The sequence below is a fragment of the Micromys minutus genome (genome assembly GCF_963924665.1).
Source record: "Micromys minutus genome assembly, chromosome: 9".
In the NCBI taxonomy this organism is placed as follows: Eukaryota; Metazoa; Chordata; class Mammalia; order Rodentia; family Muridae; genus Micromys; species Micromys minutus.
In genome coordinates this window covers 9557612-9584805 of record NC_137978.1, presented here as the reverse complement: position 1 = coordinate 9584805, position 27194 = coordinate 9557612, and the positions used below count along the sequence as shown (strand labels likewise).

General features: G+C 38.3%; 1 protein-coding gene across 1 annotated transcript in view; it reads left to right on the top strand.

The window, feature by feature from the left end:
- Positions 1-1064: 1064 nt before the first annotated feature.
- Positions 1065-27194, top strand: part of HOOK1 (hook microtubule tethering protein 1) — a gene marked incomplete at its 5' end in the record, with an annotated part of 45421 nt that continues 19291 nt past the window's right edge. Inside the window, 8 exons of the mRNA XM_080921041.1 lie at positions 1065-1127; positions 12776-12861; positions 17069-17141; positions 19405-19455; positions 20320-20452; positions 22821-22888; positions 23789-23851; positions 25618-25701. Coding sequence (XP_080777167.1) covers positions 1065-1127; positions 12776-12861; positions 17069-17141; positions 19405-19455; positions 20320-20452; positions 22821-22888; positions 23789-23851; positions 25618-25701 — 621 coding nt within the window. The remainder of the gene's footprint in view (positions 1128-12775; positions 12862-17068; positions 17142-19404; positions 19456-20319; positions 20453-22820; positions 22889-23788; positions 23852-25617; positions 25702-27194) is intronic.

Sequence of the window (27194 nt, the reverse complement as noted above, 5' to 3'; positions counted from 1 at the left end):
GTTTTATTCAACATCTAAATAAATGAAGCAGCTGCTTCTTAATATAAAGTATGGATTAATGAATTAATGAGTGAAGCGGTGAGAACCAAGGGTTGGAGTAAGAATACTGTATGTAGCCCCTTCCAATAACGACACAATCCATTATTTTGGCTTGCCGCCTTCCAGATTTTATGCACCATGACACCAACATCCTCAGTGGACACAGATGATTTGTTTTTAATACAGAAAGAGGAGAGAGGAACACAGATACAACCGAGACTTTGAACACTATTTAATTTTGCTATAGAGGGTACACAGATACGACCTAGACTTCCTGAACACTATTTAATTTTGCTGTCTTAAAAAACGGCCTTCCTCTTTGCCCCATTTAAAATGAAATCAGCCACAACCTGTGATGCTGTGAGGGCTTCTCTGACTTGGGCAGCATGGAGGTCTGATTTTCCTTAGGAAACACGTTTCTTGGTCTTGTGGTTTCTCTTCGTCTGGGGGTTTCAGTTCCTGAGCACGCTCGTGGGAAATGAGATGCTGATGGCTGTGCGGGGGGCTGTACAGGTGCTGACCCTCTGAGCCGCCCACTACCCTTTGGCCACTCCACTTCGCGCAGGCGCGCTCCCCCAGCCCCGCCCTCTTTGCACCTGCCAGGTCATAAACCTCCGCCCACCCACTCCCGCTCCTCCTGGCGGTCCGGGCTTGCCCCTCCTTGATTGGCGAAGAGTCCTTGGAGCGCGTCCAATCAGCAGCCCTCCTGTGCGACCTATTCCCGCTCCTCCCGCCCTGCCAGCCTCGCTGGCGCCCAGCTTCTTTGTGACTGGTGTTCGCAGAGGTCACTCAGCGCGCGGTGTGCGGCCGGCGGGCGGGGCTGGCTCAGGTGCTGCGGCGCGGGACGGACGCGGTGGGCCAGGGGGCGGTCGCGCCGCGTCGTTTGCGGCGTGAGGCTTCGCGCGTGAGAGGCGCGGGCGCCGGGCCTGGCCGCCGAGCTCCAGTGGCGGGCGCGGAGGTCGTTGACGCGGGGCCGGGTGGAGACGCGTCGGTCGCTGTGAGCGCGGCGTCGAGGTTCTCGGACCATGGAGGACCCGCAGCCGTTGCCACAGTCTGAGCTGCCGCTGTGTGACAGCCTCATCATCTGGGTGAGTGTGCTTCCATGCTTGCCGGTGAGGCCACTCGCGGGGCGAGCGGGGCACGGAACCTCCGGCTGCCACGTCTTTCCGTCCCAGACTGGCTCTCCAGGCAGCTGCGGAGCTCCACCTCGTACAGGTGGCCCGGAGGCGCTGTCAGCCTTGGCTCCCAGAATGCCCATTTGGGCCCACACAGCACTCATGATGGTGTAAACACGGCCAAGAGATGGCCAAGCTGCGTTTGACGTGGGAGCTCATTTTTAATCTTCTCTTCTTCCCATTCCTTTCTTAATACCTTTCCTTTTTAAAGTAAAAAAGATTGGCGTTTTGTTTACGCTTGACCCATGTGCAGGATTTATGAGCGCAGATGGGCTCTGTCCTCAGATTTTTCCAGTATTCCGGTGAGCAAAATGGTTTCTAACCTGTTGAAATTGCTTAGATATGACGGAACTGGCTTCCAGGTGTGATTCCTAACCCTTTATTGGGCTCGGATAATTGACGCCCTACAAAATGGGTGTTGATCTCTCTGATCGCTCAGCCCAGTTGTATAATTGTGTGTAGAGTAGTCTGTCTGATTGGAATGTAAGTAGACTGGATCAGGAGGATTACATCTTCCAAGAGATTGCCTAGCCATCTTCTAATTCAGGCAGATCCAAAGAACCAATAGGAAAGATCTCTTGGGTGTTTGCAGTTTGAAGTAATTTTTGCACTTTAGACTTTAATAACATGTTTTAAGTAGAATGCCAGTAGCTGGGATTTCAGGATTAAAGCAGTTAGCCCCTTGTGGGTCTGTTGTTTATTTAAATTACTGTTTAGGTTTAGATACTCTATTTAAGATTGTCAGGAAAGAAGGCAGTATTACTTTTAATGACCTGCTTTGTTTAAAAACAAATGTCTAATCATAGGGTGTGTTCAGGTCCCCAATTTTGTGCTCTGATCATCTGACTGAAATGGTAAACTGGGTTCTTTATGATGTCACTGACTTCCCTGTGAGGTCACTCGAAGTACCAGATTTTCTTAAAACTGTAGTACAATATTTCTCCAAAGATTGTGACTATATCCTTTCTTAAAGCAGTATTTTAACTTCCTACTTTGTGCTAGGCTATCAGGAATTACTTTAACTAGTGGAGTTGTGTATCATTACAATGGAAGGCAAAGTTCCCCAAGATCTGGAAAAGAAAGAAGAAGAAGAAGAAGAAGAAGAATCAGATATTGTAGACACCAGAGGGTGGTTGGTTAGCTGTTGCTCATTGGCTCCTGCAGTACTCTCCCTGGCTGCTGTACACTGGAGAGAACTGAGTGGCTGAGAAACAGTTCTTGCTTCTCATCATGCTGATGCACTGTTCTCCCCGACACCGTCCCGTTTGTGATGGGGAGTGACCTGGGAGTTCTGATTCCTTTTAGCTTCGCAGACATTCTGCTTGACTCTTCTTGGAACTAGGTCTTGACTTTCAGGCACAATATCACCTCCTTCTCTTTGGGTCTTCCTTTAAACTCTGTTCTTCTTGAGCATTGTTCCACTATTTATTTTCTTCTTGCTGTTCTTCTGTCTAACCCTGACCCCCAACTAAACAAGGGTTCTCTGCATATGTTCTACTTAGGGAGCTGTATCCTCAACCTCTTTTTTTACTTAAGTCAAGACATAGTCTAAGAATTCCAGGAATCTTAGCCTTAAATTCAATATGGCTGACAGGCCTCGAACTTGTACACCTCCCAAACAGCTGGGATTACAGGCTGTGACAACAGGCATTGCTGTTCACAGCATCTTTCAATTAGCCATTTCCTTCATATGCTTACACTTAACGTTTTACCGTTTTAAAAATAACAAAGGAACCAGGGTAGCTACTTCATGATGTGGTGTTTTCTCTTTCCCAGTAAAGTTGCAAACCCCCTCACCTTTATACTTTTCATGTCCTTTCTCTGCTCAGTCCATCACATTTGAATTGCTTTACTTTTTAAAAATTAAATTTTTTTATCTACTTATATTCTAAATATTGCCCCTTTTTCTGATCCTCCACCTAGAATTGTTCACCCCTCCCCCTCCCATCTGCTTTTGAGAGGTGCTCACCCTGCCTCATCTCCCCCAGCAACCCTCACTTCACCCATCCTTGTGCATCTCTCTTCCCTGGAGCACCAAGTCTCTGCAGGATTAGACACATCCTCTCCTACTGAGACCAGACTAGGCAGTCGTCTGCTACATGTGTGCTGGGGGACTTGGACCAGCCCATGTTTGTCCTTTGGTTGGTGGCGTAGTCTCTGGGAACTCCAAGGGGATCAGGGTAGTTGATACTGTTGGTCTTCCTTTGCGGTTGGATTGAGCATGACTGTTTTTTGTTTTTTGTTTGTTTGTTTGTTTTGTTTTGTTTTGTTTTGTTTTTTCTTGGACTTCATACAGTCTGTGAGTTTCTGGGCCAGTGCGAGCCTCTGGGGTTAGCATCCCACTATCAGTGACTTCATATTATGTCTGTTCTTTTGTGACTGGGTTATCTCAGTCAGGATGATATTCTCTAGATGCAGCCATTTTCTTAAGAATTTGGTTAAGTCATTGTTTCTGGTGGCTGAGTAGTATTCCATTGTGTAAATGTACCACAATTTTTGTATCCATTCATCTACTGAAGGACATCTGGGTTCTTTCCAGCTTCTGGCTATTATAAATAGAGCTGCTCTGAACATTGTGGTGCATATATCTTTGTTGTGTATTAAAGTGACTCTGGGGTATATGCCCAGAAGTGGAATAGATGGGTCTTCAGGTAGTACTATGTCCAATTTTCTGAGGTATCGCCAGACTGATTTCCAGAGTGGTTGTATTAGTTTGCAACCCCACCAACAGTGGAGAAGTGTTTTTCTTTCTCCACAACCTTGCCAGCATCTGTTGTCATCTGAGTTTTGGATCTTAGCTATTTGGATTGGTATAAGGTGGAATCACAGGGTCCTTTTGATTTCCATTTCTCTGATGACTAAGGATGTTGAACATTTCTTTAAGAGCTTCTCAGGCATTCAGGATTCCTCTGTTGAGAATTCTCTATTTAGTTCTGTGCCCCAATTTTTAATTGGGTTATTTGGAATTTTGGAGTCTTTAACTTCTTGAGTTCTTTATATAATTGAGATATTTGTCCTCTTTTTAGGTGTAAAGTTAGTGAAGATCTTTTCCCAATCTGTGGGTTGCCATTTTGTCCTATTGACAGTGTATTTTGCCTTACAGGTTTTTGGTTTCATGAGGTCTCATTTATTAATTGTTGATCTTAGGCCTGAGGTATTGGTGTTCTGTTTGGGGAAATTTTTCCCTGTGCCAATGCATTTGAGGCTATTTCTCACTTTCTCTTCTATTAGATTCAGTATATGTGGTTTTATGTGGAGGTCCTTGATTCACATTGGATTTGAACTTTGTACAAGGTGATAAATATGAATCAATTTGCATTCTTCTACATGAAGATTGCCAATTGGATCAGCACCATTTATTGAAGATGCTTCCTTTTTTTCCACTGTATGGTTTTGGCTTCTTTGTCAAAGATCAAGTGTCCGTAGGTGTGTGGACTTATTTCTGTGTTGCAGTAAATATTAAAAAATATAAGGCTTATTGGCCCCATGGTCTCACTCCGTGGGCCCACTTCTAGTACAGAGCCCCATGCACGAACTCTGTCACCCAGTTTGAGCCACCATCACAGTCTCACTCCATTCTCTCAACTCCCTTCCCTGGTATTTTACTCTGCCTAATTACTGCCTCCGTCCTGGGTTGTTTCTCTACTCCAAATCCCAACTCAAACACAACTCTAATGCCCGATGCTTTTCATACATGTTTATATATCAAACTTTCAATCCACAAACCCTCTACACAATAAGATTACATCAAATAGACAAAGATACAAACTGCCCTTCTATATGAGATATAAGACCTATACAATCCTTAAAATGTTCATAATTACTTAACCCAATTAAGCCCACCTGGATCTAATTTATCCTTTCTGAGGTACATCTTGGAATCCCTCTCCTATTCTCTGACCTCTGACCTCCTTTTCCCCACCCAATCACTGGCTTTCGCCTTTATTTTACTAATTAAAATTGGAAGGTTTTGATGAAGTCCTGAGTATGTGACTAGGCAACACTTCTTGGGGAAGTAGAATTAGCATTAAAATATGAACAGCTTTAGGACAATCTACATTTCTGGGTCGTCAGTTCTATTCCATTGTCTGTTTCTGTACCTGTACCACTCAGTTTTCATCACTATTACAGTGATTCCCTTCAAGTTCTTTTCTTGCTAAGAAGTATTTTCATTATCCTGGGTTTTGGTTTGTCATATGAAATTAAGAATTGTTATTTCAATGTTTTTTGAAGAATTGTGTTGCAATTTTAATGAGAATTACATTGAATCTGTAGATTGCTTTTGACAAGATGGCTGTTTACTAAGTTAATTCTACTGATCCATGAGCATGAGAGATCTTTCCATCTTCCTAGGTTTTCATTGATTTCTTTCTTTGGAGACTTGAAGTTCTTGTAATACAGATCTTTTACTTGCTTGATTAGAGTCACATCAAGATGTTTTATATTCTTTGTGACTATTGTAAAGGGTGTTGTTTCCCTAACCTGTTAACCCTTTGAGTAGAGGAAGGCTGCTGATTTGTTTGAGTTAATGTTCTATCCAGCCACTTTGCTGAAGTTTTTTAGCAGCTATAGGAGTTCTCTGGTGGAATTTTTGGTTCACTTAAGTATACAATTATATCATCAGCTAAAGCAGTATTTTGACTTCTCCCTTTCCAATTTGTATTCGTTTGACTTCCTTTTGCTGCCTAATTGCTCTGGCCAGGACGTCCAGTACTGTATTGAATAGATAAGTAGAGAGTGGACAGCCTTGTCTAGTCCCTGATTTTAATGGGATTTCTTCAAGTTTCTCACCATTTAGTTTGATGTTGGCAACTGGCTTGCTGTATATTGCTTTTTACTATGATTAGGTATGGGCCTTGCATTCCTGGTCTTTGCAAGACTTCTAACATGATGTATTATGTCAAAGGGGTTTTCAGCATCTAGTGAGATGATGTGGTTCTTTTTTTCCCCTTTGAGTTTGTTTATATAGTGGATTATGTTGATAGATTTTTCTATATTGAACTATCCCTCCAATCCTGGGATCAAGTCTACTTGTTCATGGTAAATGATGGTTTTAGTGTGTTCTTATATTTTGTTTTTGAGAATTTTTTATTGAACATTTTTGCATTGATATTCATAAGGGAAATTGGTGTAAAGTTCTCTTTCTTTGTGTGCTCTAGGTATCAAAATAACAGTGTCTTTATAAAATAAATCAGGCAGTGTTCCTTTCTGTTTCTAGTTTGTGGAATAGTTTAAGGAGTATTGGTATTATATCTTTGAAGGTCTAGTAGAATTCTACACTAAAACCACCTGGCCCTGGGCTAATTTGGATGCTATCGTTTTGCACTTTAGTTTGGGTAAGGGTTTATTTACCATGTTGGTTTTCTTGAAGAACCAGCTCTTGGTCTTCTTGAATTTTTTTTTTTTTTTTTTTTTTTTGGTATCATTCTTTTTGTTTTTGACTGGTTGATTCCAGCCCTATGCTTGACTATTTTCTGCCATCTACTCCTCTTACATGTGTCTTCCTCCTCCTCTTCCTCTTCCTTCTCCTCCTTCTTTTTCTGGAGTGTTCAGGTATGCTGTTAAATTACTAATATAGGATCTCTCTAATTTCTTTTTGAAGGCACTTAGTGCTATAAATTTTCCTCTTAAACCTGCTTTCATTGTTAAATTTGGGCATGCTGTGCCTTTATTTTAATTGAATTCTAGAAAGTCTTTAATGTATTTTATTTCTTCCCTGATCAAGTTATTGTTGAGCAAAGAGCTATTTAGTGTCCATGAGTATGTAGGCTTTCTGTTGTTTTTGTTGTTATTGAAATCCAGCCTTAGTCCATGGTGATCTGATAGAGTACATGGATTATTTCAATCTTCTTGTATCTGTTGGGGCTTGTTTTGTGTCCAACTATATGGTCAGTTTTGAAGAAGGTATTGTGAAGTGCCGAGAAGAAGGTATATTTTTCTTTTGTTTTAGGGTGAAATGTTCTGTAGCTATTTATTAAATCCATTTGGTTCATAACTTCTGTTAGTTTCACTGTGTCTCTGTTTAGTTTCTGTTTCAATAACCTGTTCCTTGGTGAGAGTGGGGTGAAGTCCCCACTATTATTGTGTGAGGTTCAGTGTGTTTTGAGCTTTAATAAAGTTTGTTTTATGAATGTGGGTGCCCTTTTATTTGGAACATGGATGCTCAGAATTGAGACTGCATCTTGGTGGACTTTTTCTTTAATGGGTTTGAAGTGTCCTTCCCAATCTCTTTTGATTACTTACGTTTATTTTATTGGATATTAGAATGGCAACTTTAGCTTGTTTCTTGGGACTGTTAGCATGGAAACTTTCCCCTTGGCCTTTACTCTGAGGTAGTTTCTGGCTTTGTTGCTGAGGTGTTATTTTTGCATGCAGCAAAATAATAAATCTTGTTTGCATATCAGTCTGTTAATGCATGTCTTTTTATTGGGTAATACAATCCTTGATTTTCAAAGATATTAAATACCAATGATTGTTAGTACCTGTCATTTTTGTTGTTGGAAGTAGTATTATATGTGTTAGTGTGTTTCTCTTCTTTTGGGTTTGTTGTAAAATGATTAATTTCCTGTGTTAGAGTCTTGGTTCTGGTAGTATCTAGGGATGGATTAGTAGAAAGATATTTAAATTTGGATTTGTCATGGTTTCTTCATCTATGGTGATTAAGAGTTTTGCTAGCTATAGTAGCCTGGGTTGGCATCTGTGGTCTCTTAGGATCTGTATGATAGCGGTCCCAAGTTCTTCTGGCTTTCAGCATCTGAGAAATTCTGATAGATCTGCCTATATGTATTACTTGGCCTTTTTCCCCTATAGGTCTGCCTATATGTATTACTTGGCCTTTTTTCCATACCACTTTTAATATTCTTTCTTTCTTCTGTACATTTAGTATTTTTATTATGACATGGTGGGCGGATTTTTTTTTTCTGGCACAATTTGTTGTTCTGTAGGCTTATTGTACATTTATTGTCATCCTTTCTTTAGGGGAGAGAGAAGTTTTCTTCTATCATTTTGTTGAAGTTGTTTTCTGGCCTTTGGAACTTGGCATCTTCATACATTCCTATTTCTATTATTCTTAGGTTTTGTCTTTTCATTATATCCCAAATTTCCTGCATGTTTTGGGTTCAGAACTTTTTAACCTATTTATTTTCTTTGATAGATGTATATCAATCTTTTATGGTATTATGTACATATTTTATGGTATCTTCTACACCTGAGATTTTCACTTCTGTCTCTTGGATTCTGTTGGTAATGGTAAATCTGTAGTTCCTGATCCCTTTTCTAGTTTTTTTTTTTTTTTTTTTTTTTGTCTCCAGGATTACCTGTAGTCATGATTGGTTTATTGTTTCTATTTTCATTTTTAGGTCTTGGACCATTTTGTTAATTCCTTCACCCTTTTTATTATATTTTCTGGTATTTCTTTAAGGATTTATTTGTTTCTTTTTTAAGTGTTTCTACATGTTTGCCTGAGTTTTCCTCTATTTCTTTAAGGGAGTTATGTACATTTTCCTTAAAGGCCTCTCTCATCTTCATGAGATGAGATGTTAGGTCAGAGTGTTGCTCTTTAGGTGTGTTGGGATATGTAGTGCTTGCTGTGGTAGGAATTGCGTTCTGATGGTGCCTTGCTTATGTTCTTATGCTTGCCTTTCGACATCTGGTTATTTCTGGTGTTAACTGGCTTGGGTGTCTCTGACTGGAGTATGCCTACTTGGAGGCAGGTTGAGCTATTGTCTTGGATTAGACCAGTCTTCCTAGGAGAAAGACAGTGTTATCTCTGGTTAGGGCAGGACTCCTGTGTCCCTATGTACTTGTGTCGCTGAGAGACAGGTACACTGTGGTGTTCCATAGGTGGGGCAGGCTAGCTAGCCAGTTGGACAAAGGTTCAGGAGGAGGTGGAGACAGTAAGAGGGCTGGTGCTTGGGCAGAGTGAGACAGATTCCACTTCTACTGGGCTCAGCTTGTGTGGGTATTGGGATGGGGGTCCTACCTATGTTCCTGGTTATGGCAAAACTACTGGGATATAGGCTGTGGGGCTTGGGGCGGGGGTTGTCAAGCTCACAGATCGACTACAGTTTCAGGTGGAGATGCAGACCAGAAGGGGCATAATGTTCAGGTTGAACAGGCTGAATTTCTTTTCTTATAGACTTTCCTTTTAATCAGTTTGGCAAATCTAGTGAGTGTAACATGTAACATCATCAGTCCTTTCATAACTTGAAATTGTTCTTTATCTTGTTTTCCATGAACTTCATTAATTCTTTTTTCTTTGCCAGACATAACAAAATTAATCTTTCTAGATATGCCTGAAGGCCACACAACTCTAGGCCAGGCATGCTGTATTTAATTTTATGTTCTATAAAGAACTTGTGCCTTTTTTAAAATCTTTTTTTTTATTGGATAGTTTATGCATTTACATTTCAAATGTTATCCTCTTTCCCAGTTTCCCTCCCATATCCCCTCCCCCTGCTTCAATGAAGATGCTCTGCTCCCTCTCCCATCCACCCACTCCCACCTCGACAGCCTGGTATTCCCCTACAGTGGGGAAACAAGCCTTCATGGAACCAACGGCCTCTCCTTCTATTGATGCCAGACAAGGCCATCCTCTGCTACATATGCAGCTAAAGCCATTGGTCTTCCCACGTGTACTCTTTGGTTGGTGGTATAGTCCCTGGGAGCTGTGGGAGTCTGGTTGGTTGATGTGGTTGTTCTTTCGATGGGGTTGCAAACTCTTTCAGTTCCTTAGTCTTTTCTCTAACTCCTCCATTGGGGTCCCCATACTCAGTCTGATGGTTGGCTGTAAGCATCTTAATCTGTATCAGTACAACTCTGGCAGAGCCTCTTAGGAGATATCCATATCAGGTTCGTATCAGCAAGCACTTCTTGGCATCAGCAATAGTGATTAGCTTTGGTGGCTGCATATGGGATAGATCCCCAGGTGAGGCAGTCTCTGGATAACTTTTCCTTCATTCTCTGCTCTACTCTTTGTCCCTGTATTTCCTTCTGTGAGTATTTTGTTCCTCCTTCTAAGAAGGAGTGATACATCCACATTTTGGTCTTCCTTCTTCTTGAGCTTCATATGTATGTGAATTGTATCTTGGGTATTCTAAGCTTTTGGGCTAATATTCACATATCAGTGATTGCATACCATGTGTATTTTTTTGTGACTGGGTTACCTCACTCAGGACATTTTCTAGGTCCATCCATTTGCCCAAGAATTTTGTGAAGTCATTGTTTTTAATAGCTGAGTAGTACTCCATTGTGTAAATGTACTACAATTTCTCTATCCATTCCTCCTTAGAAGGACATCTGGGTTCTTTCCAGCTTCTGGCTATTATAAATAAGGCTGCTATGAACATAGTAGAGCATGTTTCCATGTTATATGTTAGAGCATCTTTTATGTCCAATTTTCTAAGGAACCGCCAGACTGATTTCCAGAGTGGTTGTACCAGCTTACAACCCCACCAACAATGGAGGAGTGTTCCTCTTTCTCCACATCCTCGTCAGCATCTGCTGTTATTTGAGTTTTTGATCTTAGCCATTCTGACTGGTGTGAGGTAGAATCTCAGAATTGTTTTGATTTGTATTTCCCTGATGAATAAGGATGTTGAACATTATGTTGAACATTTCTTTAGGTGCTTCTCTGCCATTCAGTAGTCATCTGTTGAGAATTCCTTGTTTAGCTTAGTATCCCATTTTTTAAATAGGATTATTTGATTCTCTAGAGTCTAACGGGTTTTTTGTATATATTATATATTAGTCCTCTATAGGATGTAGGATTGGTAAAGATCTTTTTCCCAATCTGTTGGTTACCATTTTGTCTTATTGACAGTGTCATTTGCCTTACAGAAGCTTTGCAAGTTTATGAGGTCCTATTTGTTGATTATTGATCTTAGAGCATAAACCATTGGTGTTTGATTTAGGAAAATTTTCCCTCTGAACATGGTTCAAGGCTCCACTTTCTCTTCTATTAGTTTCTGTGTATCCGGTTTTATGTGGAGGTTCTTGATACACTTGAACTGGAGCTTTGTACATGGAGATAAAAATGGATTGATTTTCATTCTTCTATATGCTGACCTCCACTTGAAATAGCACCATTTGTTGAAAATACTGTCTTTTTTCCACTGGATGGTTTTAGCTCCTTTATCAAAGATCAAGTGGCCATAAGTGTGTGGGTTTATTTCTGGGTCCTCAATTCTATTTCTTTGATCTACCTTCCTGTGTCTGTACCAATGCCATGCAGTTTTTATCAAGATTTCTCTGTAATACAGCTTGAGGTCAGGGATGGTGATTCCCCAGAAGTTCTTTTATTTTTGGGAATAGTTTCTGCTATCCTGGGTTTTTTGTTATTCCAAAATTTGCAAATAGCTTCTTCTAACTCTAAAGAATTGAGCTGGAATTTTGATGGGAATTGAATTGAAACTGTCACACATTTATACAGGACACTTTTTATCTTCTCTTCTCTCTTCCTAGACATATTCTTTTAGCTCATCTATCCGGGAGATGGGACAACTTGAGGGGACTGCTCCATGTTAGTTCCAGGAATTGAACTCATGGCAGGTTTGGTAGCAAGTGCTTTTTTTCTGCTGGGCCTTCTCACTGACTCCTATCAGGGTAGCTGTGTCTAATATTATGAAGCTGATCTTTTAAAGCTACTAATATTACCTATTTTATAAATATTGATGAAAAATCTTTAAGTTACACATGCAAAGGTAACATGTACATAGAAAATGCTAGCAAATGGTAGCCACATTGTTTTCCTTTTAAAGGTGCCTTCTCTACTTAAGTGTTCCTTTCTTCCCCAACCAATTGCCAAAAAGTCTTGTTTCACATCTCATACAACCCATGCTACCCATACTAATAAGTCCTATATTATCTCCCTTATACAAGCTCATGAGCTATTCTGTATCTCTGTTGGGTCTCTCTCTTCCATACTATAGCTCCTTAGTGATTCTTTATTCTCTAAAGCCAATACATAAAAACCACTGGATGTAATGTTGCTGGAGATCAAGCATGTATTTTCATGGTTTGGGAAGTCTTAGCTTGTCCAGATTGTGCTAGTAGCCATTGAACACATAACCACATAGCAGACACCTGGTCTAATTATGTTCCCTCCTTTTCTTAATTCTCCCAACCATCTTCTGTGGTAGAAACTTTTTTAGTTGTTTTTGATTACAAAAATTTTTCCTTAGGATAAAATACAGTCCACGCTGTTTGTCACAGTTCTTTAGCATCCTAACTTCTGCCTGAGTCTTCAGTTGCCTTGGTTGACAGCCTTTTCTCAGCTTCCTTAGTGCAGATAATCCAGTGATACTCAAATGTAAAACTCCCATCTTTTTCTCTTGTATCTGTGTAATAAAAATACACGTTTATCTTGATGCTTCCTTCCTCTGACTTCAATGTTTTGCTGTTTAACCCTCAGCCTCCCAGCCAGGATTGTTCTAATGAAGGCTTTGCTAAATTATAAATTTTAATTAGATTTATTGACTGATTTCTTCTTTCAAAAATAATTTATGTATACTGCTACTGTGAATTGATTATGTTGTAAGGTGTTTTGTCTTGTGTCATTTTAGCTGCAGACATTCAAGACTGCCTCACCCTGTCAAGATGTCAAACAGCTGACTAATGGAGTGACCATGGCACAAGTTCTTCATCAGATGTGAGTAGTGACCAAAGTACTCCTCATTACAGTGTTTGTTTTCTAGGGCTGCTGTAAGAGTGGACAGGCTGTGCAGCTTATTACCACAGCTTTATTTCCTGTATAGCTCTATATCTTCTATATAGCTCTTTATCCTATATAGCTCTTTATCTCCTATATAACTCTTTATCTCCTATATAGCTCTTTATCTCCTATATAGCTCTTTATCTCCTATATAACTCTTTATCTCCTATATAGCTCTTTATCTCCTATTTAACTCTTTATCTTCTATATAGCTATTTATCCTATATAGCTCTTATGGCTTGAAGACTAAATCAAGGGTCAAAAGGGCTGTTCTCATTCCGAAGCTTCAGAAAGTGGAGCTTCCTTTCCTTTTCTAGGGTCTGGGAGTCTTAGGCATTTCTAGAGTCACTGTGCCTCTTTGGCTTCCCTGGCTTTATACCTGTTTATGTTTGTTCCAGTTTAAGGGCCACTAGTCTTTTTTTTTTTTAACTTTATTTTAAAAAACAAAGATAAAAGAAAAAAAATTTAAACATTTTTGCATAAATGTATACAAATACATTTTTGTCAGTGCTTGGCTTTTTTTTTTTTTAAGGTTTGATACTCTGCATTAAGGTCTTACTAGTTACAATGAGCAAAAAGTACATGTAAAACAGGATGTAACCCGGAATTAGTCAACATTTTCTTGGTGTGTAAGGATTGAGCATAATGTTTGTTTTGTTTTCTTTTTTTCTTGAACTTCACACATTCTGTGAGTTGTTTCTGGTGCAGTCCAAGCCTCTGAAGTTAGCATCCCACTGTCAGTGACTGCATATTATGTCTGTTCTTTTGTGACTGGGTTATCTCACTCAGGATGATATTCTCTAGATGCAACCATTTTCTTAAGAATTTGGTTAAGTCATTGTTTCTGATAGCTGAGTAGTACTCCATTGTGTAAATGTACCACAATTTTTGTATCCATTCATCTTCTGAAGGACATCTGGGTTCTTTCCAGCTTCTGGCTATTATACACAGAGCTGCTATGAACATTGTGGTGCATGTATCTTTGTTGTATATTGGAGTGTCTCTGGGGTATATGCCCAGAAGTGGAATAGCTGGATCTTCAGCCAATTTTCTGAGGAATTGCCAGACTAATTTCCAGAGTGGTTGTATCAGTTTACAATCCCACCAACAGTGGAGAAGTGTTCCTCTTTCTCCACAACCTTGCCAGCATCTGCTGTCATCTGAGTTTTGGATCTTGGCCAATCTGACTGGTGTGAGGTGGAATCTCAGGGTTGTTTTGATTTGCATTTCCCTGATGGCTAAGGATGTTGAGCACTTCCTTAGATGTTTTTCAGCCATTCGATATTCCTCAATTGAGAACGTTTTGTTTAGCTCTGTACTCCAATTTTTAATAGGGCTGTTTGATTCTCTGGTGTCTAGCTTTTTGAGTTCTTTGTATACCTTGGATATTAGGCCTCTATCTGATGTGGAGTTGGTAAAGATCTTTTCCCATTCTGTTGGCTGCCGTTTTGTTTTCTTGACAATGTCCTTAGCCTTACAGAAACTTTGCAATCTCATTAAATCCCATTTGTTAATCTTTGATCTTAGAGGTTGAGCCACTGGTGTTTTGTTCAGAAAATTTTCTCCTGTGCCTATGTGTTCTAAGGTTTTCCCTACTTTCTCATCTAATAGTTTCAGTGTATCTGGTTTAATGTGGACATCTTTGATCCACTTACACTTGAGCTTTGTACAAGGAGATAAGAACGGGTCTATTTTCATTCTTTTGCATGCTGAGTGCCAGTTGGACCAACACCATTTGTTGAATAGGCTGTCCTTTTTCCATTGAATGTTTACAGCTCCTTTCTCAAAAATCAGGTGACCATATACGTGAGGGCTCATTTCTGGATCTTCTATTCTATTCCATGGATCCACATGCCTATTTCTGTACCAGTACCATGCAGTTTTCAGCACAATTGCCTTGTAATATAGCTTGAGGTCAGGGATAGTGATTCCCGCAGATGTTTTCTTGTTGTTGAGGATGGATTTCGCTATTCTAGGTCTTTTGTTATTCCAGATGAAATTGTGCATTGATCTTTCCAACTCAATGAAGAACTGGGTTGGAAGGGCCACTAGTCTTAATGGACCTATTCTAAGTCAGTATGATCTCTTTCTACCTTGATCGGTTCTGTGAAGAATCAAATCTATTTATTTTCTAATAAGGTCACAATTTTAGGCACAGAAGTCAAAGAATCCTTTTGGAAATGTGGCTCTGGATTCTACTACCAAGAATGGATTCCACTTCTCCAGAAGAAAGGCTTAGCTTTGTCACTTGACCAGCTTTATATGTTCATGTATGTTTAATCGTATTGTTTTTGGCTGGATATCTTTTGCAAAGAGGAGTGTGGTATAGAATTAAAATATTTAGGCTTTAGTCATCATGTGTTTTTCATTTTGTTGATATTTGGGTAGTTAAATGATAAACCATGATAGCTGGCATATTAATATTTACTAAATATATCATGATAGTCCTCTGATATGAGTTATTTGTGTGTGGTTGTCCATTTGCATGCTTATGGAACCCAAAGTTTAGTGTTGGATATTTTCCTCCGTCAAACAGGCCTGTCTGTGACCTGGAGCTCACCATTTTGACTAGGCTGGTTGGCAGTGAATTTGCATATCTTTGCTGTCTTCTTACCCCCAGTGCTAGGGTTAAAGACCTGTACTGCTGCACTCAACTTTTAAATGGGGGCTGCAGATCTGAACTCAAATACATGTTTATGCACTGAGCCACCTTCATGATCTTTATTTAACCTCTTCCCTTACAAACTGGGTATTATTATTTTATGTCCAGTTTATCCATGAGGTCTGAGGGTATAAAGAGCTAACAGTTCTTTTGGAAGCCAAACAGTGAAGCTAGGATTTGTATTAGTTTAGTCTGATTCCAAAACTAGAGGTTTGATTCAGTTGTGACAGTAGAAATGCAGTACCTTGAATTCTTCTGATAGACTTTATTCCAGTATAGTTTGTAGCATTAATAAGAGGCAATGTAATTGTTATTAGTAAGTAGAAATAAAATTATTTCTTCAAGTTAGCTGCTTAAATTCTTAAATGTTAACCTCTTTCCTCCCTCCCATGTCTCCTCCCTCCTCCCCCTGCTTCTATGAAGATGTTCCCATTCCTACCACCCACTCTTACCTCAACATCCTGGCATTCCCCTACACTGGGGAGATGAGCCTTCACAGAACCAAGAGCTTCTCCTCCTATTAATGCCAGACAAGGCCATCCTCTGCTACATATGCAGCTGGAGCCATGGGTCTCTCCATTTACTCTTTGGTTGGTGGTTTAGTCTCTGGGAGCTCTGGAGGGGGCAGGTCTGGTTGGTTGATATTGTTGTTCTTTCCATGGGTTGTAAACCCTTCAACAGCTTAAATTCCTGATGACATGATCTTGGCTGGAATGAAACAATAATAAGATTTTTACTTAGTGTTATTAGAAAATAATTGGATTGTCTTTTTCTTTACTAGCCCTTCCTTCAGTTATTAGTGTTTTGTACTTCCTTTAATGGCTTTTTCTCTAAGAGGCAGTAAGCAATCTCCATATTGTTCTTGCTCAGTCCCTAGACAGGCTTCCACGTGTTCTAGAATATAGTCTGTTAATGTGTGTTGTAGATGTTGCATGTTTTAAACTTTGTTAAATTCATTTTTGTGTGACAGTTATTTGTCTTCAAATAACTAGTTTAAATTTGAACTTCAGTATAAACATAGAACCATATTTCTAATGAAAACAGAAGGTTTCTTTAGCGTTTGGTGTTTTGCCATGTACCAATGCATTTGAGGCTAATTACATTGCTTTGTTCTCTGAATAAGGAGATTAAGCATATAACATATTCTTTGCCAACTTACCATGATATTTAAATAAAGTAAGAACCTCACTCACAATTAGTGCTTTATAGATAATAGACACCTCAGAGTACTGGACTTTTTTGTACTTCTTTGGGGTTGGAATGCCTGGTGTTTAGTAAGTGCTTTTTAAATTGCAAGAGTTAATGACTTAAATAACTTAAATTAAAAGGAAATTCTAGACTAAATATTGCAGAGTTAACAAAAAAATTAATATTTTATTTAGATTATTGCTCTCACTAAGGATAACTTTTAGACTGTAAATAAATTAATTAAAATGTTATAAAAACATGTTAAAGTTTAACCTTTATTTATTTTTGTTTTAGTGATGTAGCTTGGTTTAGCGAATCTTGGTTAAGCCGAATTAAAGATGATGTTGGAGACAACTGGAGAATAAAGGTATGCAGAAGTGGATAGGGGTTGGGAGGGCCACATGATGGAAGAATGGGAGCATTGACCTCAACTCAGTGCTATTTTAAAAGTGAATTCATGAATGCATTGTTCCATTTGAGTCAACATATATGGTGCTTTATACAAACTAGAGTACTTTAGAGAACAAAACCTTTATTGAAGAGGAAATGCCTCCACCAGATTGGCCTATAGGCATGTCTGGTTGTCATTTTCTTGATCGTTGGTTGATGTGAGAGGGCCAACAGTGCCACCCTGGGCAGGTGGTCCTAGGAGGTTTTAGAAAACAGGCTGAATAAATGTCATGACCTGAAAACAGGTCATTTAAGCAGCTGTCTTCCAAGGTTTTGCCTCTGTTGCTGCTTGAGTTCCTACTCTGACCCCTCTTAGTGCTTGACTGTGATGAGGACTTGTCAGCCAAATAATCCCTTTCCTCCCCACCTCGTTCTGGCCCTTGTATTATCTTTATCACAGCAACAAGAAAGTAACTGGGACACCCAAGTTCATGCATAGATAAATGCCATTGTATAAATACAGAGCATTTCTGCCAGTCAAGAATATATACTTTGATCTCTTTAGTTAATTCTCACCCAGTGACTGACCTCCACTGGCCTTAGATCTACCACTAGAATTCTTATTTCAAAATATCTACATAAATGCAACCAAACAGTATACACTGTTTGAATATATAGTCTTCATTTACTTAGTAGAATGACTTTGAGATTCATCTATGTTGCTTATATTAATAATTGTCTTTATTATCATGTACAACATTGATTAAACCATAATTTTTTAACTATTCACATAATGACATATTTGGATTATTTCTAGTTTATTTTATTATTTTTTTATTTTTTATTATTTATTGCTATGGCAATAAACTCCATTCACAAATCTTTTCTTAGACTTTATTTCTTTGGGGGAAATACCTTGGTGGAATAGCTGAATTATGTATATATGTTTAAATTTATAAGACTGAAAAATAATTTTGTTTTTAAAATTCTTTTACTTTTTTTGGGTTTTGTGTTTCTTGTGGAGCTTGTGTTTGTTCCATAAAGGTTATCTAATTTCCGTCATACATTTCTTAGCAGCACTACAAAGCTGATGAATACACATGTCCATATGTACAAATTTTTAAGTTGTCACTTGTATATCTATGAGTGGTTTTTGTCTCTGTGTATGTCTGGGCACCATGTGCCAGCCTTGTATGTGCAGAAGTGAGAAGAGGGTATTTGATTCATTGAAAACAGAGCTACAACCAGTGTGGGTTGTCATGAATGCTGGGAAACGAACCCCACCCCTCTGGAAGAGTAGCCAGTGTTCTTAACCACTGAGTATTTGTAACTGCTGTGATGAATGGTGTCTCACTTTTCTTTCTTTAAGTAAAAACATTCTTTCTGACGTTGAAAATTTGTTGTTCATATTTTCCTTCATTTACATCTAGCTTATAATTTTTCATGATTTTTTTTTTCACTGACTTCTTTTTTCTGTTTACACCTGCTCTTTTTATCTTGCTTTTTAAAGAGGTTTGGATAATAAAAGTTAGGCCTGGTTTTTTTTTCTCCTAATATTAAAACTGCCTCTTCCTTTCATACATTTTAAAATATTTTATTGCACTTATGCTGTGTATGGGAGTGTGCACATGCTACATTGTGTGTTTGGAGATCAGAGAACAAATTTGTGGAACATAATCTTCCTTCCCATCTTATATGTGTTTTGGGGAAAACATGTCAGGCTTGTGTGATGATCCCACAGGTACTTCATCTGCTGTACTCTCTCCAGCCCACACACTACGTACGCATTTATAAATAAATCCTACTTTTGTCCCATGGACACACATACCTTTAGCGTATTTTATGTTTCTATCGGTCAGCATTCATATTTCTATTGTATCTCAGAGGATTCTCGAGTGCAGCTGGAAGCAGCGTGCGTCCTCATTTGTGTCTAGATATATGATATGCAGATGTGTTGATGGGTCAGTGTGCATTTTTATGATGTTCTCTTGACTTTTCCTGTCAGCTACCTAGGGGGTCCTTGAGTCTTTATGGATGATTCTGAATGCTTGTCAGTTCTGGTCATTTTCGTTGAATTTCTATTATTAGGTTTACTACACATTTTTCTCTCTTCTTGGGGAGAAATTCAATAATTTTTTTATTATTTTTCTTAAAAAGGTGATTATTTCTCACCTTTATGTATGCCTTTCAGTATTAACATGAAACAAATGTACTTATTTTCTCTTTTTGTTCCCCTTTAGGCTAGTAATCTAAAGAAGGTCCTCCATGGAATTACAAGTTACTATCATGAGGTACAGAAAAGACCTGATTTTAAGCAAAAATACCAGTAGTTTGAATGCTTGTTTTTAGCATCATACAGGAATGAAATTTACAATTATAATAAATATGTTGCCACTTATAGAGCACACAAACCTTGTGAAAATGAAGAGGTCTAAGGATTAAAGGCATTGGGTTACCAAAAGAAAAAAAGACGATAGCTTTCATTTTGAAACTCTGAATTATTTTTATAGAATTTATTGCATAATAATTGGACTTTAAACTAATTTTTTTAGTAAAGATTATTTTTCATACTTTGACATTACAGAAATAAACTTAAAGAAACGTTTCTTGGAAGTTTTAATACTATGAGAATTTTCTGTGCTTTACACACCCAGTATCCTAGGAAACTTAATCAGTTTTATGAAAATAGAGAAAAGGCCAGAAAAAGTCAAAGCCTTTGCATTTGTAATTCATCTGTGAAAGTGCGGTTTATATTGTGATCTAAGTGATACACACTATCACAAACTTCCTTCAGACAGTCTGGCTTCCCTTCAGGTTGGAAAAGTAATTTTGCCTATGTTAGTCTTCCGGGCTAACATAATCCTGTTTACTGTTTCCTAGGCAAGTATTTCTGTTACAGTAAAATAGCCTGGGTCCTCTTTAACGAACACTTGTTTTTCTGATATGAGGTCAAATAAACATCACACACCCAGAATTTTGAGAAGGAACCAGAATATTGCTGACTTGGTTTTAGTCAATATTAGTGACTCATGATTTCTTAATTTATTTGAGTTATTTCATGAAGTTATTGTGAATTACCTTTTTAAAATAACAGTATAAATTCTTTGAAGGCTACATAAATGAGTAATCTAATCTTTTATTTTTTCATTCTTCAGTTTTTGGGGCAGCAGATTTCTGAAGAACTTATCCCTGATTTAAACCAAATAACTGAGTGTTCAGATCCCGTGGAGCTTGGGAGGTTGCTTCAGCTGATTCTAGGATGTGCAGTCAACTGTGAAAAGAAGCAAGGTAATCCGAGAGTTCTAGTCACTTGGGGTTTGCACTTCCTAGGAATAATCTGCACTGCTAGTTCTCGTGCTGGCGTTTACAGAAGGATGTTATTTTTGTGGCTGAAATCACCCTGCTGTATAAACTAGATCTAGGTTCTAGACCTTCCTCTTGTTAGCAGTGGCTGCTGCAGCTCTTAACTGCCCTCCGTTCTGGTGTGCAGTGGCTGTATTAAGCATAGTTAGTTGATATATTATGTAGTCACTAAGAAAGACTCTTGGGTAAATATGTCTCATAATAAAATATTGTTACTAAATTATAATAGGAACTATCTTCAAATAATATAAGTAATATGCTGCTCTGTTTAGAAAAACAACTGTCCAGAGTGTTTTGAGAAATGGACAGTGGTATTAATGGAAGCAGTACATTACAGTGTATATGTAAGCATAGTAATCTCTGTGTTCCTGAGTACAAAATGTCATATAAATAAACTGATAGACTTTAGTCTGCTTCCCAGTGGAGGCTTGAATCATTGTGGGTGGGAAGAGCTTTGCCTCTGCTTCTGTGCTTTACACAAATCTTGGCCTTCGTGTTCCTCCTTCATGAGACCTGCATGTTCAAGAAAGGATACAAGACAGGTGAATTCAATAAGAACAAGCTCAAGAAATAGAAAATTATGTGAAACCATCTGTAGTTTATAAAATAGATGCACACACACACACACACACACACACACACACACACACCATAATCCTTTCTTATCCCAGTGTCTGCCATTCAGTAGCTACGTTTTCGCAGGACAAATAATCAGTCTTTCTGTCTGATGTTAAGATCTATATGTTGTTATTTTATGAAAGTTAAGAATTTTTACTCATGCATGTTGTTAAGAAGTTCCTAGCTATTATTACAAATCGACACGAAATAATTAGCTTTTAAACTAGCACATTTTGTTACAGTTGTGGGTCAGTTCTTCTTTGATTAATACTTTTCTCCATTCTAGTTTCTGGTTATTTTAACATATTTTTGCATGGTGTATGTACAGACACAATTCATATGCAGAGAATTAACATTCCGCTTTAGTTCTTTTTCGTTTTGGCATTAGTTCACTTGTTGCTTTGCATTCTTCCTTTTTCTTGTGAGTGTATCATGCTTATATCATAGTCCATAATTGACAGGGTAAAGCTACACTTTTCCTTGGCATTGACTTTGTTGCACCCTGAAAATTTTACTACACTATCTTATTCATAATATAGCCTAAGCATTATCTAGTGTTCTCATCTTCATAATTTTTAAAGGAAATTCAGTTTCTGGAGATATAAGTGATTAATTTAATACTGGGTACATATAAAAGGAACAGCTTAACTTTCAAAATGTGTGTTTGGGTTAAAAATTAGGTTTAAAGAGCTAAATAAAACCTACTACTAGTGGATTGAGTATGTGGTTTAGTAGCAGAACTTTTATTTATCATATCTGGAGCCCTGGATTTCATCCTCAGAGCTGCAAAAGAATTCAAAATTGGAAAAAGATAACCAAAAATTTCAAGAAATGAACCTCCTAAATTTATAGTTGTAAAACAACTTCTGAATTTTGTGAAAATTGGCTTGATTATTAATAATGTTCTTCTCAGAGGGGCAGATTATTGTTTGTGTAGATTTCAGCAGCCTTGAATAATTTTGTCATCCAGGTCATTAAAGGAAGGCATTGTCGTTGGTACATTTCTTAGCTAATTCTCTTTTTCCTTCATATCATTTAGTGGTCTTATGTATACCATAACCTTTCAGAATCTTAGCATCTTAAAAGACAGGAAAATTTAAAGGATTTAGTGGGAGTCTCTAAAACAATCAAAACCGGAAGATTAGGTAAATTTGAGGGTTCAGGGCAATGGTCCTGGGAAGATCATATAGATGAAGTAGACTTATGTCTGCCAATGTCTGAGACATTCTTTGATTGAGGTCCTCATTTCCTATCTGGGTGAATCACTGTTCCATACTGTGTGTTTGTGGATAGCTTTAAGATCTTGTGAGAATTAGTGGGTGCCAACCAGATCCTGGAGAAGGCTGTATTTGTCCCTTTGATAGCCTTCCTGGAGTACAGATGGTACCTCAGAAGTTTCTAGATCTAACATTGAATAGCCACTACTCATAATTTTAATATTGCTTGCAGTACTTTTTTTCCTTTACCAAAAAACTAAAGGGTTTCTTTTTTGACCCCAAAATTTAAATTACTAAGGTAAACATTTATATCTTGCTATTAATATGCAATTAGTGAATTAGCATGTTTGCATGAAAAATCATTTATAGGTATTTAATTTTCACACTTTGATTATTGAGTAGTTAAGAAATTGTATAGAACAAATTTTTATTTCAAATTTAATATTTTTAAATTCTAGAACATATTAAAAATATAATGACCCTGGAGGAATCTGTTCAACATGTGGTCATGACTGCAATTCAGGAGGTAAGTAATGCCATGTTCGTGTGAGTAAGAAGACCCTGGGCCAAATTATGTAAACCTTCTTGTAAAGTTTTAACAACTAAAAGTAAGTAATAGCTCTTCAAGTCCAGTTTATAAGCCCCAAAGGCCAGTTGATATTTAATATTTCAGAGTACTTTAATTTTACTTAGGAACTCAGTACTGAACCCAGGGTCTAGTGATTGCATGTTCTACGTGGAACTAAATCCCTAGACCCTTCAAGTACCTTTCAGTACCTTCCACTAAGAACAGTCATCAGCTCTACTGCATGTGGAGCCTCCCATTTCTTCTCTTCCTCCTGCCAGCTAGAACAGTGTTCCTTTCTCTCGTATATCTGGACCAGGTACATTTAGAACATTATACTTGTGAAAACTTAAGTTTGTGGCCAAATAACCTAAATTTAAGACTATGAGTATATCAGACATAAGAGAAGGGATACTAAATATTTTGGGTGCAGTATTGGCTCTTAATACCACTTATAAATCCTGAGTGAAAAGTGTTGATATGTAATATTTGATTTTGAATCATATTTATGAGGGTCATGACAGTATGTCCTGTAGTCCTAACATTAGTCTACCTCATGAGAATCCTGACTAAGAAAAAAAAAGATAAAAGAAATGAAACAATCCCTCATTTAAAAGTGATTTGTGTCAATATTAATACGTTCCCAAAGCTTGCATCATAATTTATTCTTAATCTTAATGCTAATGTGGTTGAAGATTCTTATTTGGTTCTACCGCTAATAAAAGTTTTACTTGATTAATGTTCCAAGGATCCTTAAATTAAGGCAAGACAAAGCTAAATATAAATCAATTTACTTTCATGTAAATAGGTTTTCTAAACATTGCACTGTTGTATTTAACTTTGCTATTTTCATTTTCCTAGTTGATGAGTAAAGAAATAGTGATCTCTCCTGCAAGTGACACGGTGGGAGAATTAGAGCAGCAGGTAAGACCTCATTGCATGAGGAGACAGTTGTGAATGTTGACATGATTTCTCTTAGCAGTTATTTTACAGGACTAAATTGTGTGTTGTGTTCCCTTCTGTGGAACTGAATCTGATTTATTATAAGATCACATTTGGATGTTAATATGTATTTCCTAATGAATGTAAGTAGGGATAACTTTTACTGGTTCCTATTATCACACTCAAGAGATGGTGGCACTAAATATTCTATCTGACCCTTGATGTGACCCAGTCTATGTGGGTATACCATTAAGCAGTAGATAATTTTTAAAAATCTGCAAAAGTTTTATTATGATTTCAATATTTACACACACACACACACACACACACACACACACACACAACTTCTAACATTTTGTCTGAGATTGAAGAAAGAGCTCAAAGACTTAAGATTTTATGACAGCCCTTTTTACTAGAGAAAACAACTCTTCTCCCTATATATAACCTAGTCTAGGTGGTTCAGAGAAAGAAGAGGCCAAAGGCATTTTTTAGGTATTTCTTTCATAGACATCCAGGCTCCTCTCCCCGTTTATTTATTTACTTTTCAACCTGATTGCTGAATTCCCCTTTGCTTGGTCCTCTCTTACATAGTCTCTCTCAAGTCCCCTCCCAATGTCCTCTGAGAGTGGAGGCTCCCCTGGTTATCTTCCACTCTGCCACATCAAGTCTCTATAGGGCTAGGTGCATCCTCTGCCACTGAGGCCAGACAAGGCAGCACAGTTAGGGCTGTGGGATCCATGGACAGCCCCAGCTCCAGTTATTGGGGAACCCACATGAAGATAGAGCTGCACATCTGCTACATATGTATGGCTCTCTAGGTTTAGCCTATGCATATTCTTTGGTTCAGTCTCTAAGAATCCCAAGGGTCCAGGTTATTTGATTCTATTGGTCTTACTATGGAGTTCCTAATCCTGCCAGGCCCTCAGTTCTTCCCCTGAATCTTCCATAATACTCTCCAAGTTCCATTCAGTTTTTGGCTGTAGGTTTCTGCCTCTGTTTTAGTTCATTGCCCAGTAGACCCTCTTAAGAGGACAGTTATTGCTAGGCTCCTGTCTGCAAGGATAACAAAAGTATCAATAGCATCAGGAGTTGGTGCTTGCCCAAGTTGGGTCTCAAGTTGGACCAGTTATTTGTTGGTTGGCCATTTCCTCAGTTTCTGTTCCCTCTTGATGCCTACATTTCTTGTAGACAGAACAAATTTTGGGTTGAAAGTTTTGTAGATGAATTGGTATCCTTATCCTTCCACTGGGGGTTCTGCCTGCCTGCAGGAGGTAGCCACATCAGGTCCCATATCCGTACTGCTAGGATTCTCAGCTAGAGTCACCCCTATAGAATTGGTGCCTTCCCCATCCCAGGTCTCTGGCATGTTCTGTAGATGCCCCGCCACCACCAGCCACTACTGATTGCTATTTAGTCTCCTGGCCCCCTGAACCTCTTTCCTGTTTCTCCCCACTCCTGATCCTGAGCCCCTAGGCATCTAAAGAAAGCATACTGTTTTTTTTAAACATATTTTCTATAAAATACAATCTAATAACCTTTAAAATATGTCCCCAAAATTTTCATAAAATTTTATTTTTGTGGAACCTTATCTTTATTAAATGTCACACTATGGCAACACATGAAGGCTCATCAATTAAAAGGTGAATTTTAAGCATGATTTCTAATATAATTATACATGTGTTGACAGAAGGATTTATTATTTTAATTTGCTAAATATGGTCTACTGAGAATTATTGTTTTTGTTTCAGCTTAAAAGGGCTTTAGAAGAGCTTCAGGAGGCCATAGCAGAAAAGGAGGAGCTGAAGCAGAGGTGCCAGGAACTGGATATGCAGGTATGGACAGACACCTGAGAGGAGAAGAGTTCCCTGTAAATAATTAAAACTATCAACATACTTGGAAGGTTGGTTTTCATTTCATGGAAGAGATAGCAGACTGATTCCTTAACATTTAGACAGAGTTTTTAAAATATTTTTCTCTGTTTTGAAAATTGCTGGCTTGATTATTCTTTGAGAAAACCATTATATTAATTGGAGAATTTCATGGTGAGGATTCAGTTTTGTATGTTGTAAGAATGGAATTTTAATTTATCCTATAATAGGTTTTGAATATTAAATGAAGTAATTTATTGTATTAAGTAATACATGACCTGCTAATAGAGTGTATATTCTCTTCTGATTCATGTGTGAGTGTGTGTGTGTGTGTGTGTGTGTGTGTGCAATTTGCACTGATGAGTATTAGAACCAGGTTTCTGTAAGTACATTCTATGCCCCTCAGGTTCTGTGCCACTGAGGTACTGCTTCATACTCCTACAAGTTTTTAGTGTCTACAGTGAGGCTCTGTTTATTCATTTGTTGACAGGAGGTAAAAGAGTGGCAATATTTCTAAATCAAGGTAATTATGATGATAGGGATAAAGATGTTAATACTGAAAAAGTACGTGAAATGGCCCAAGTGAAGAAGGAAAGCAGCATGCTTTGTCCATGGTGCAAACATGTCTGATGATAAAGTCAGAGAAACTCTGGAGGGTACATTTGGAAAGCCACCTAGCAGTGTGCTTGTCTCAGTTGCTTCTGGTGTTTGTCCTTAAAAAACAAAATATAAAAAATCAGAAAAGAGCACATTTTAACTTTCTAATCAGAACATAGCATCACTGTAATTAAGAGTTGTGGCAAATCAGTGTGGCCATTGCTATTTAAGTGCTGTTATGGCTTCTCATGGTGCGACCATGCTGAATACTCGACCCAAGCATGGGGCTAGTGGTGTGTTACTATTATGTCAAGTATCTTACTATGTATATGCAGGTTTCCCCAAATCTTAAATGCTCAGAGTAGGGGTCCTTGACCTGTATTCTTTGACCCCATAGTGTTTATATTGGAGTAACTCCTACACCCCTTACATAAATACTTTCATCACAACTTTTAGGGTCATACCCTTTTCGATATCAGAATCACTTAGAACTTGTAATAGGTAGGTAGCCACTGAACTATGTGGCAAATATGGCTGAATACATAGTACAGAAAGTTGCTTTTAATGTTGTTCTCTTAGTGTCACTTTCCTAGCCTATCTATAGTCCTCATTTGTATCTGTTACAAAGCAAACCGAAGTTCCTTTTCATTTTTAAAGTAAGATTCTTGTATTAGTTGGTTCCAAAACAGGAATTAGTTCAGAACTCCACTGAGGAAACACAGTGGTAAGGCTGCCCATGAAGGAATAAGATCAAGAAGCTGTGAGAGATGACTTAGTCAATAATGCCTGGGGACCTGAGTTCAATCCTTAGACCCTATGGAAAGGTAGGAGGGGACTGACTCCACAAAGGTGGCCTCTAA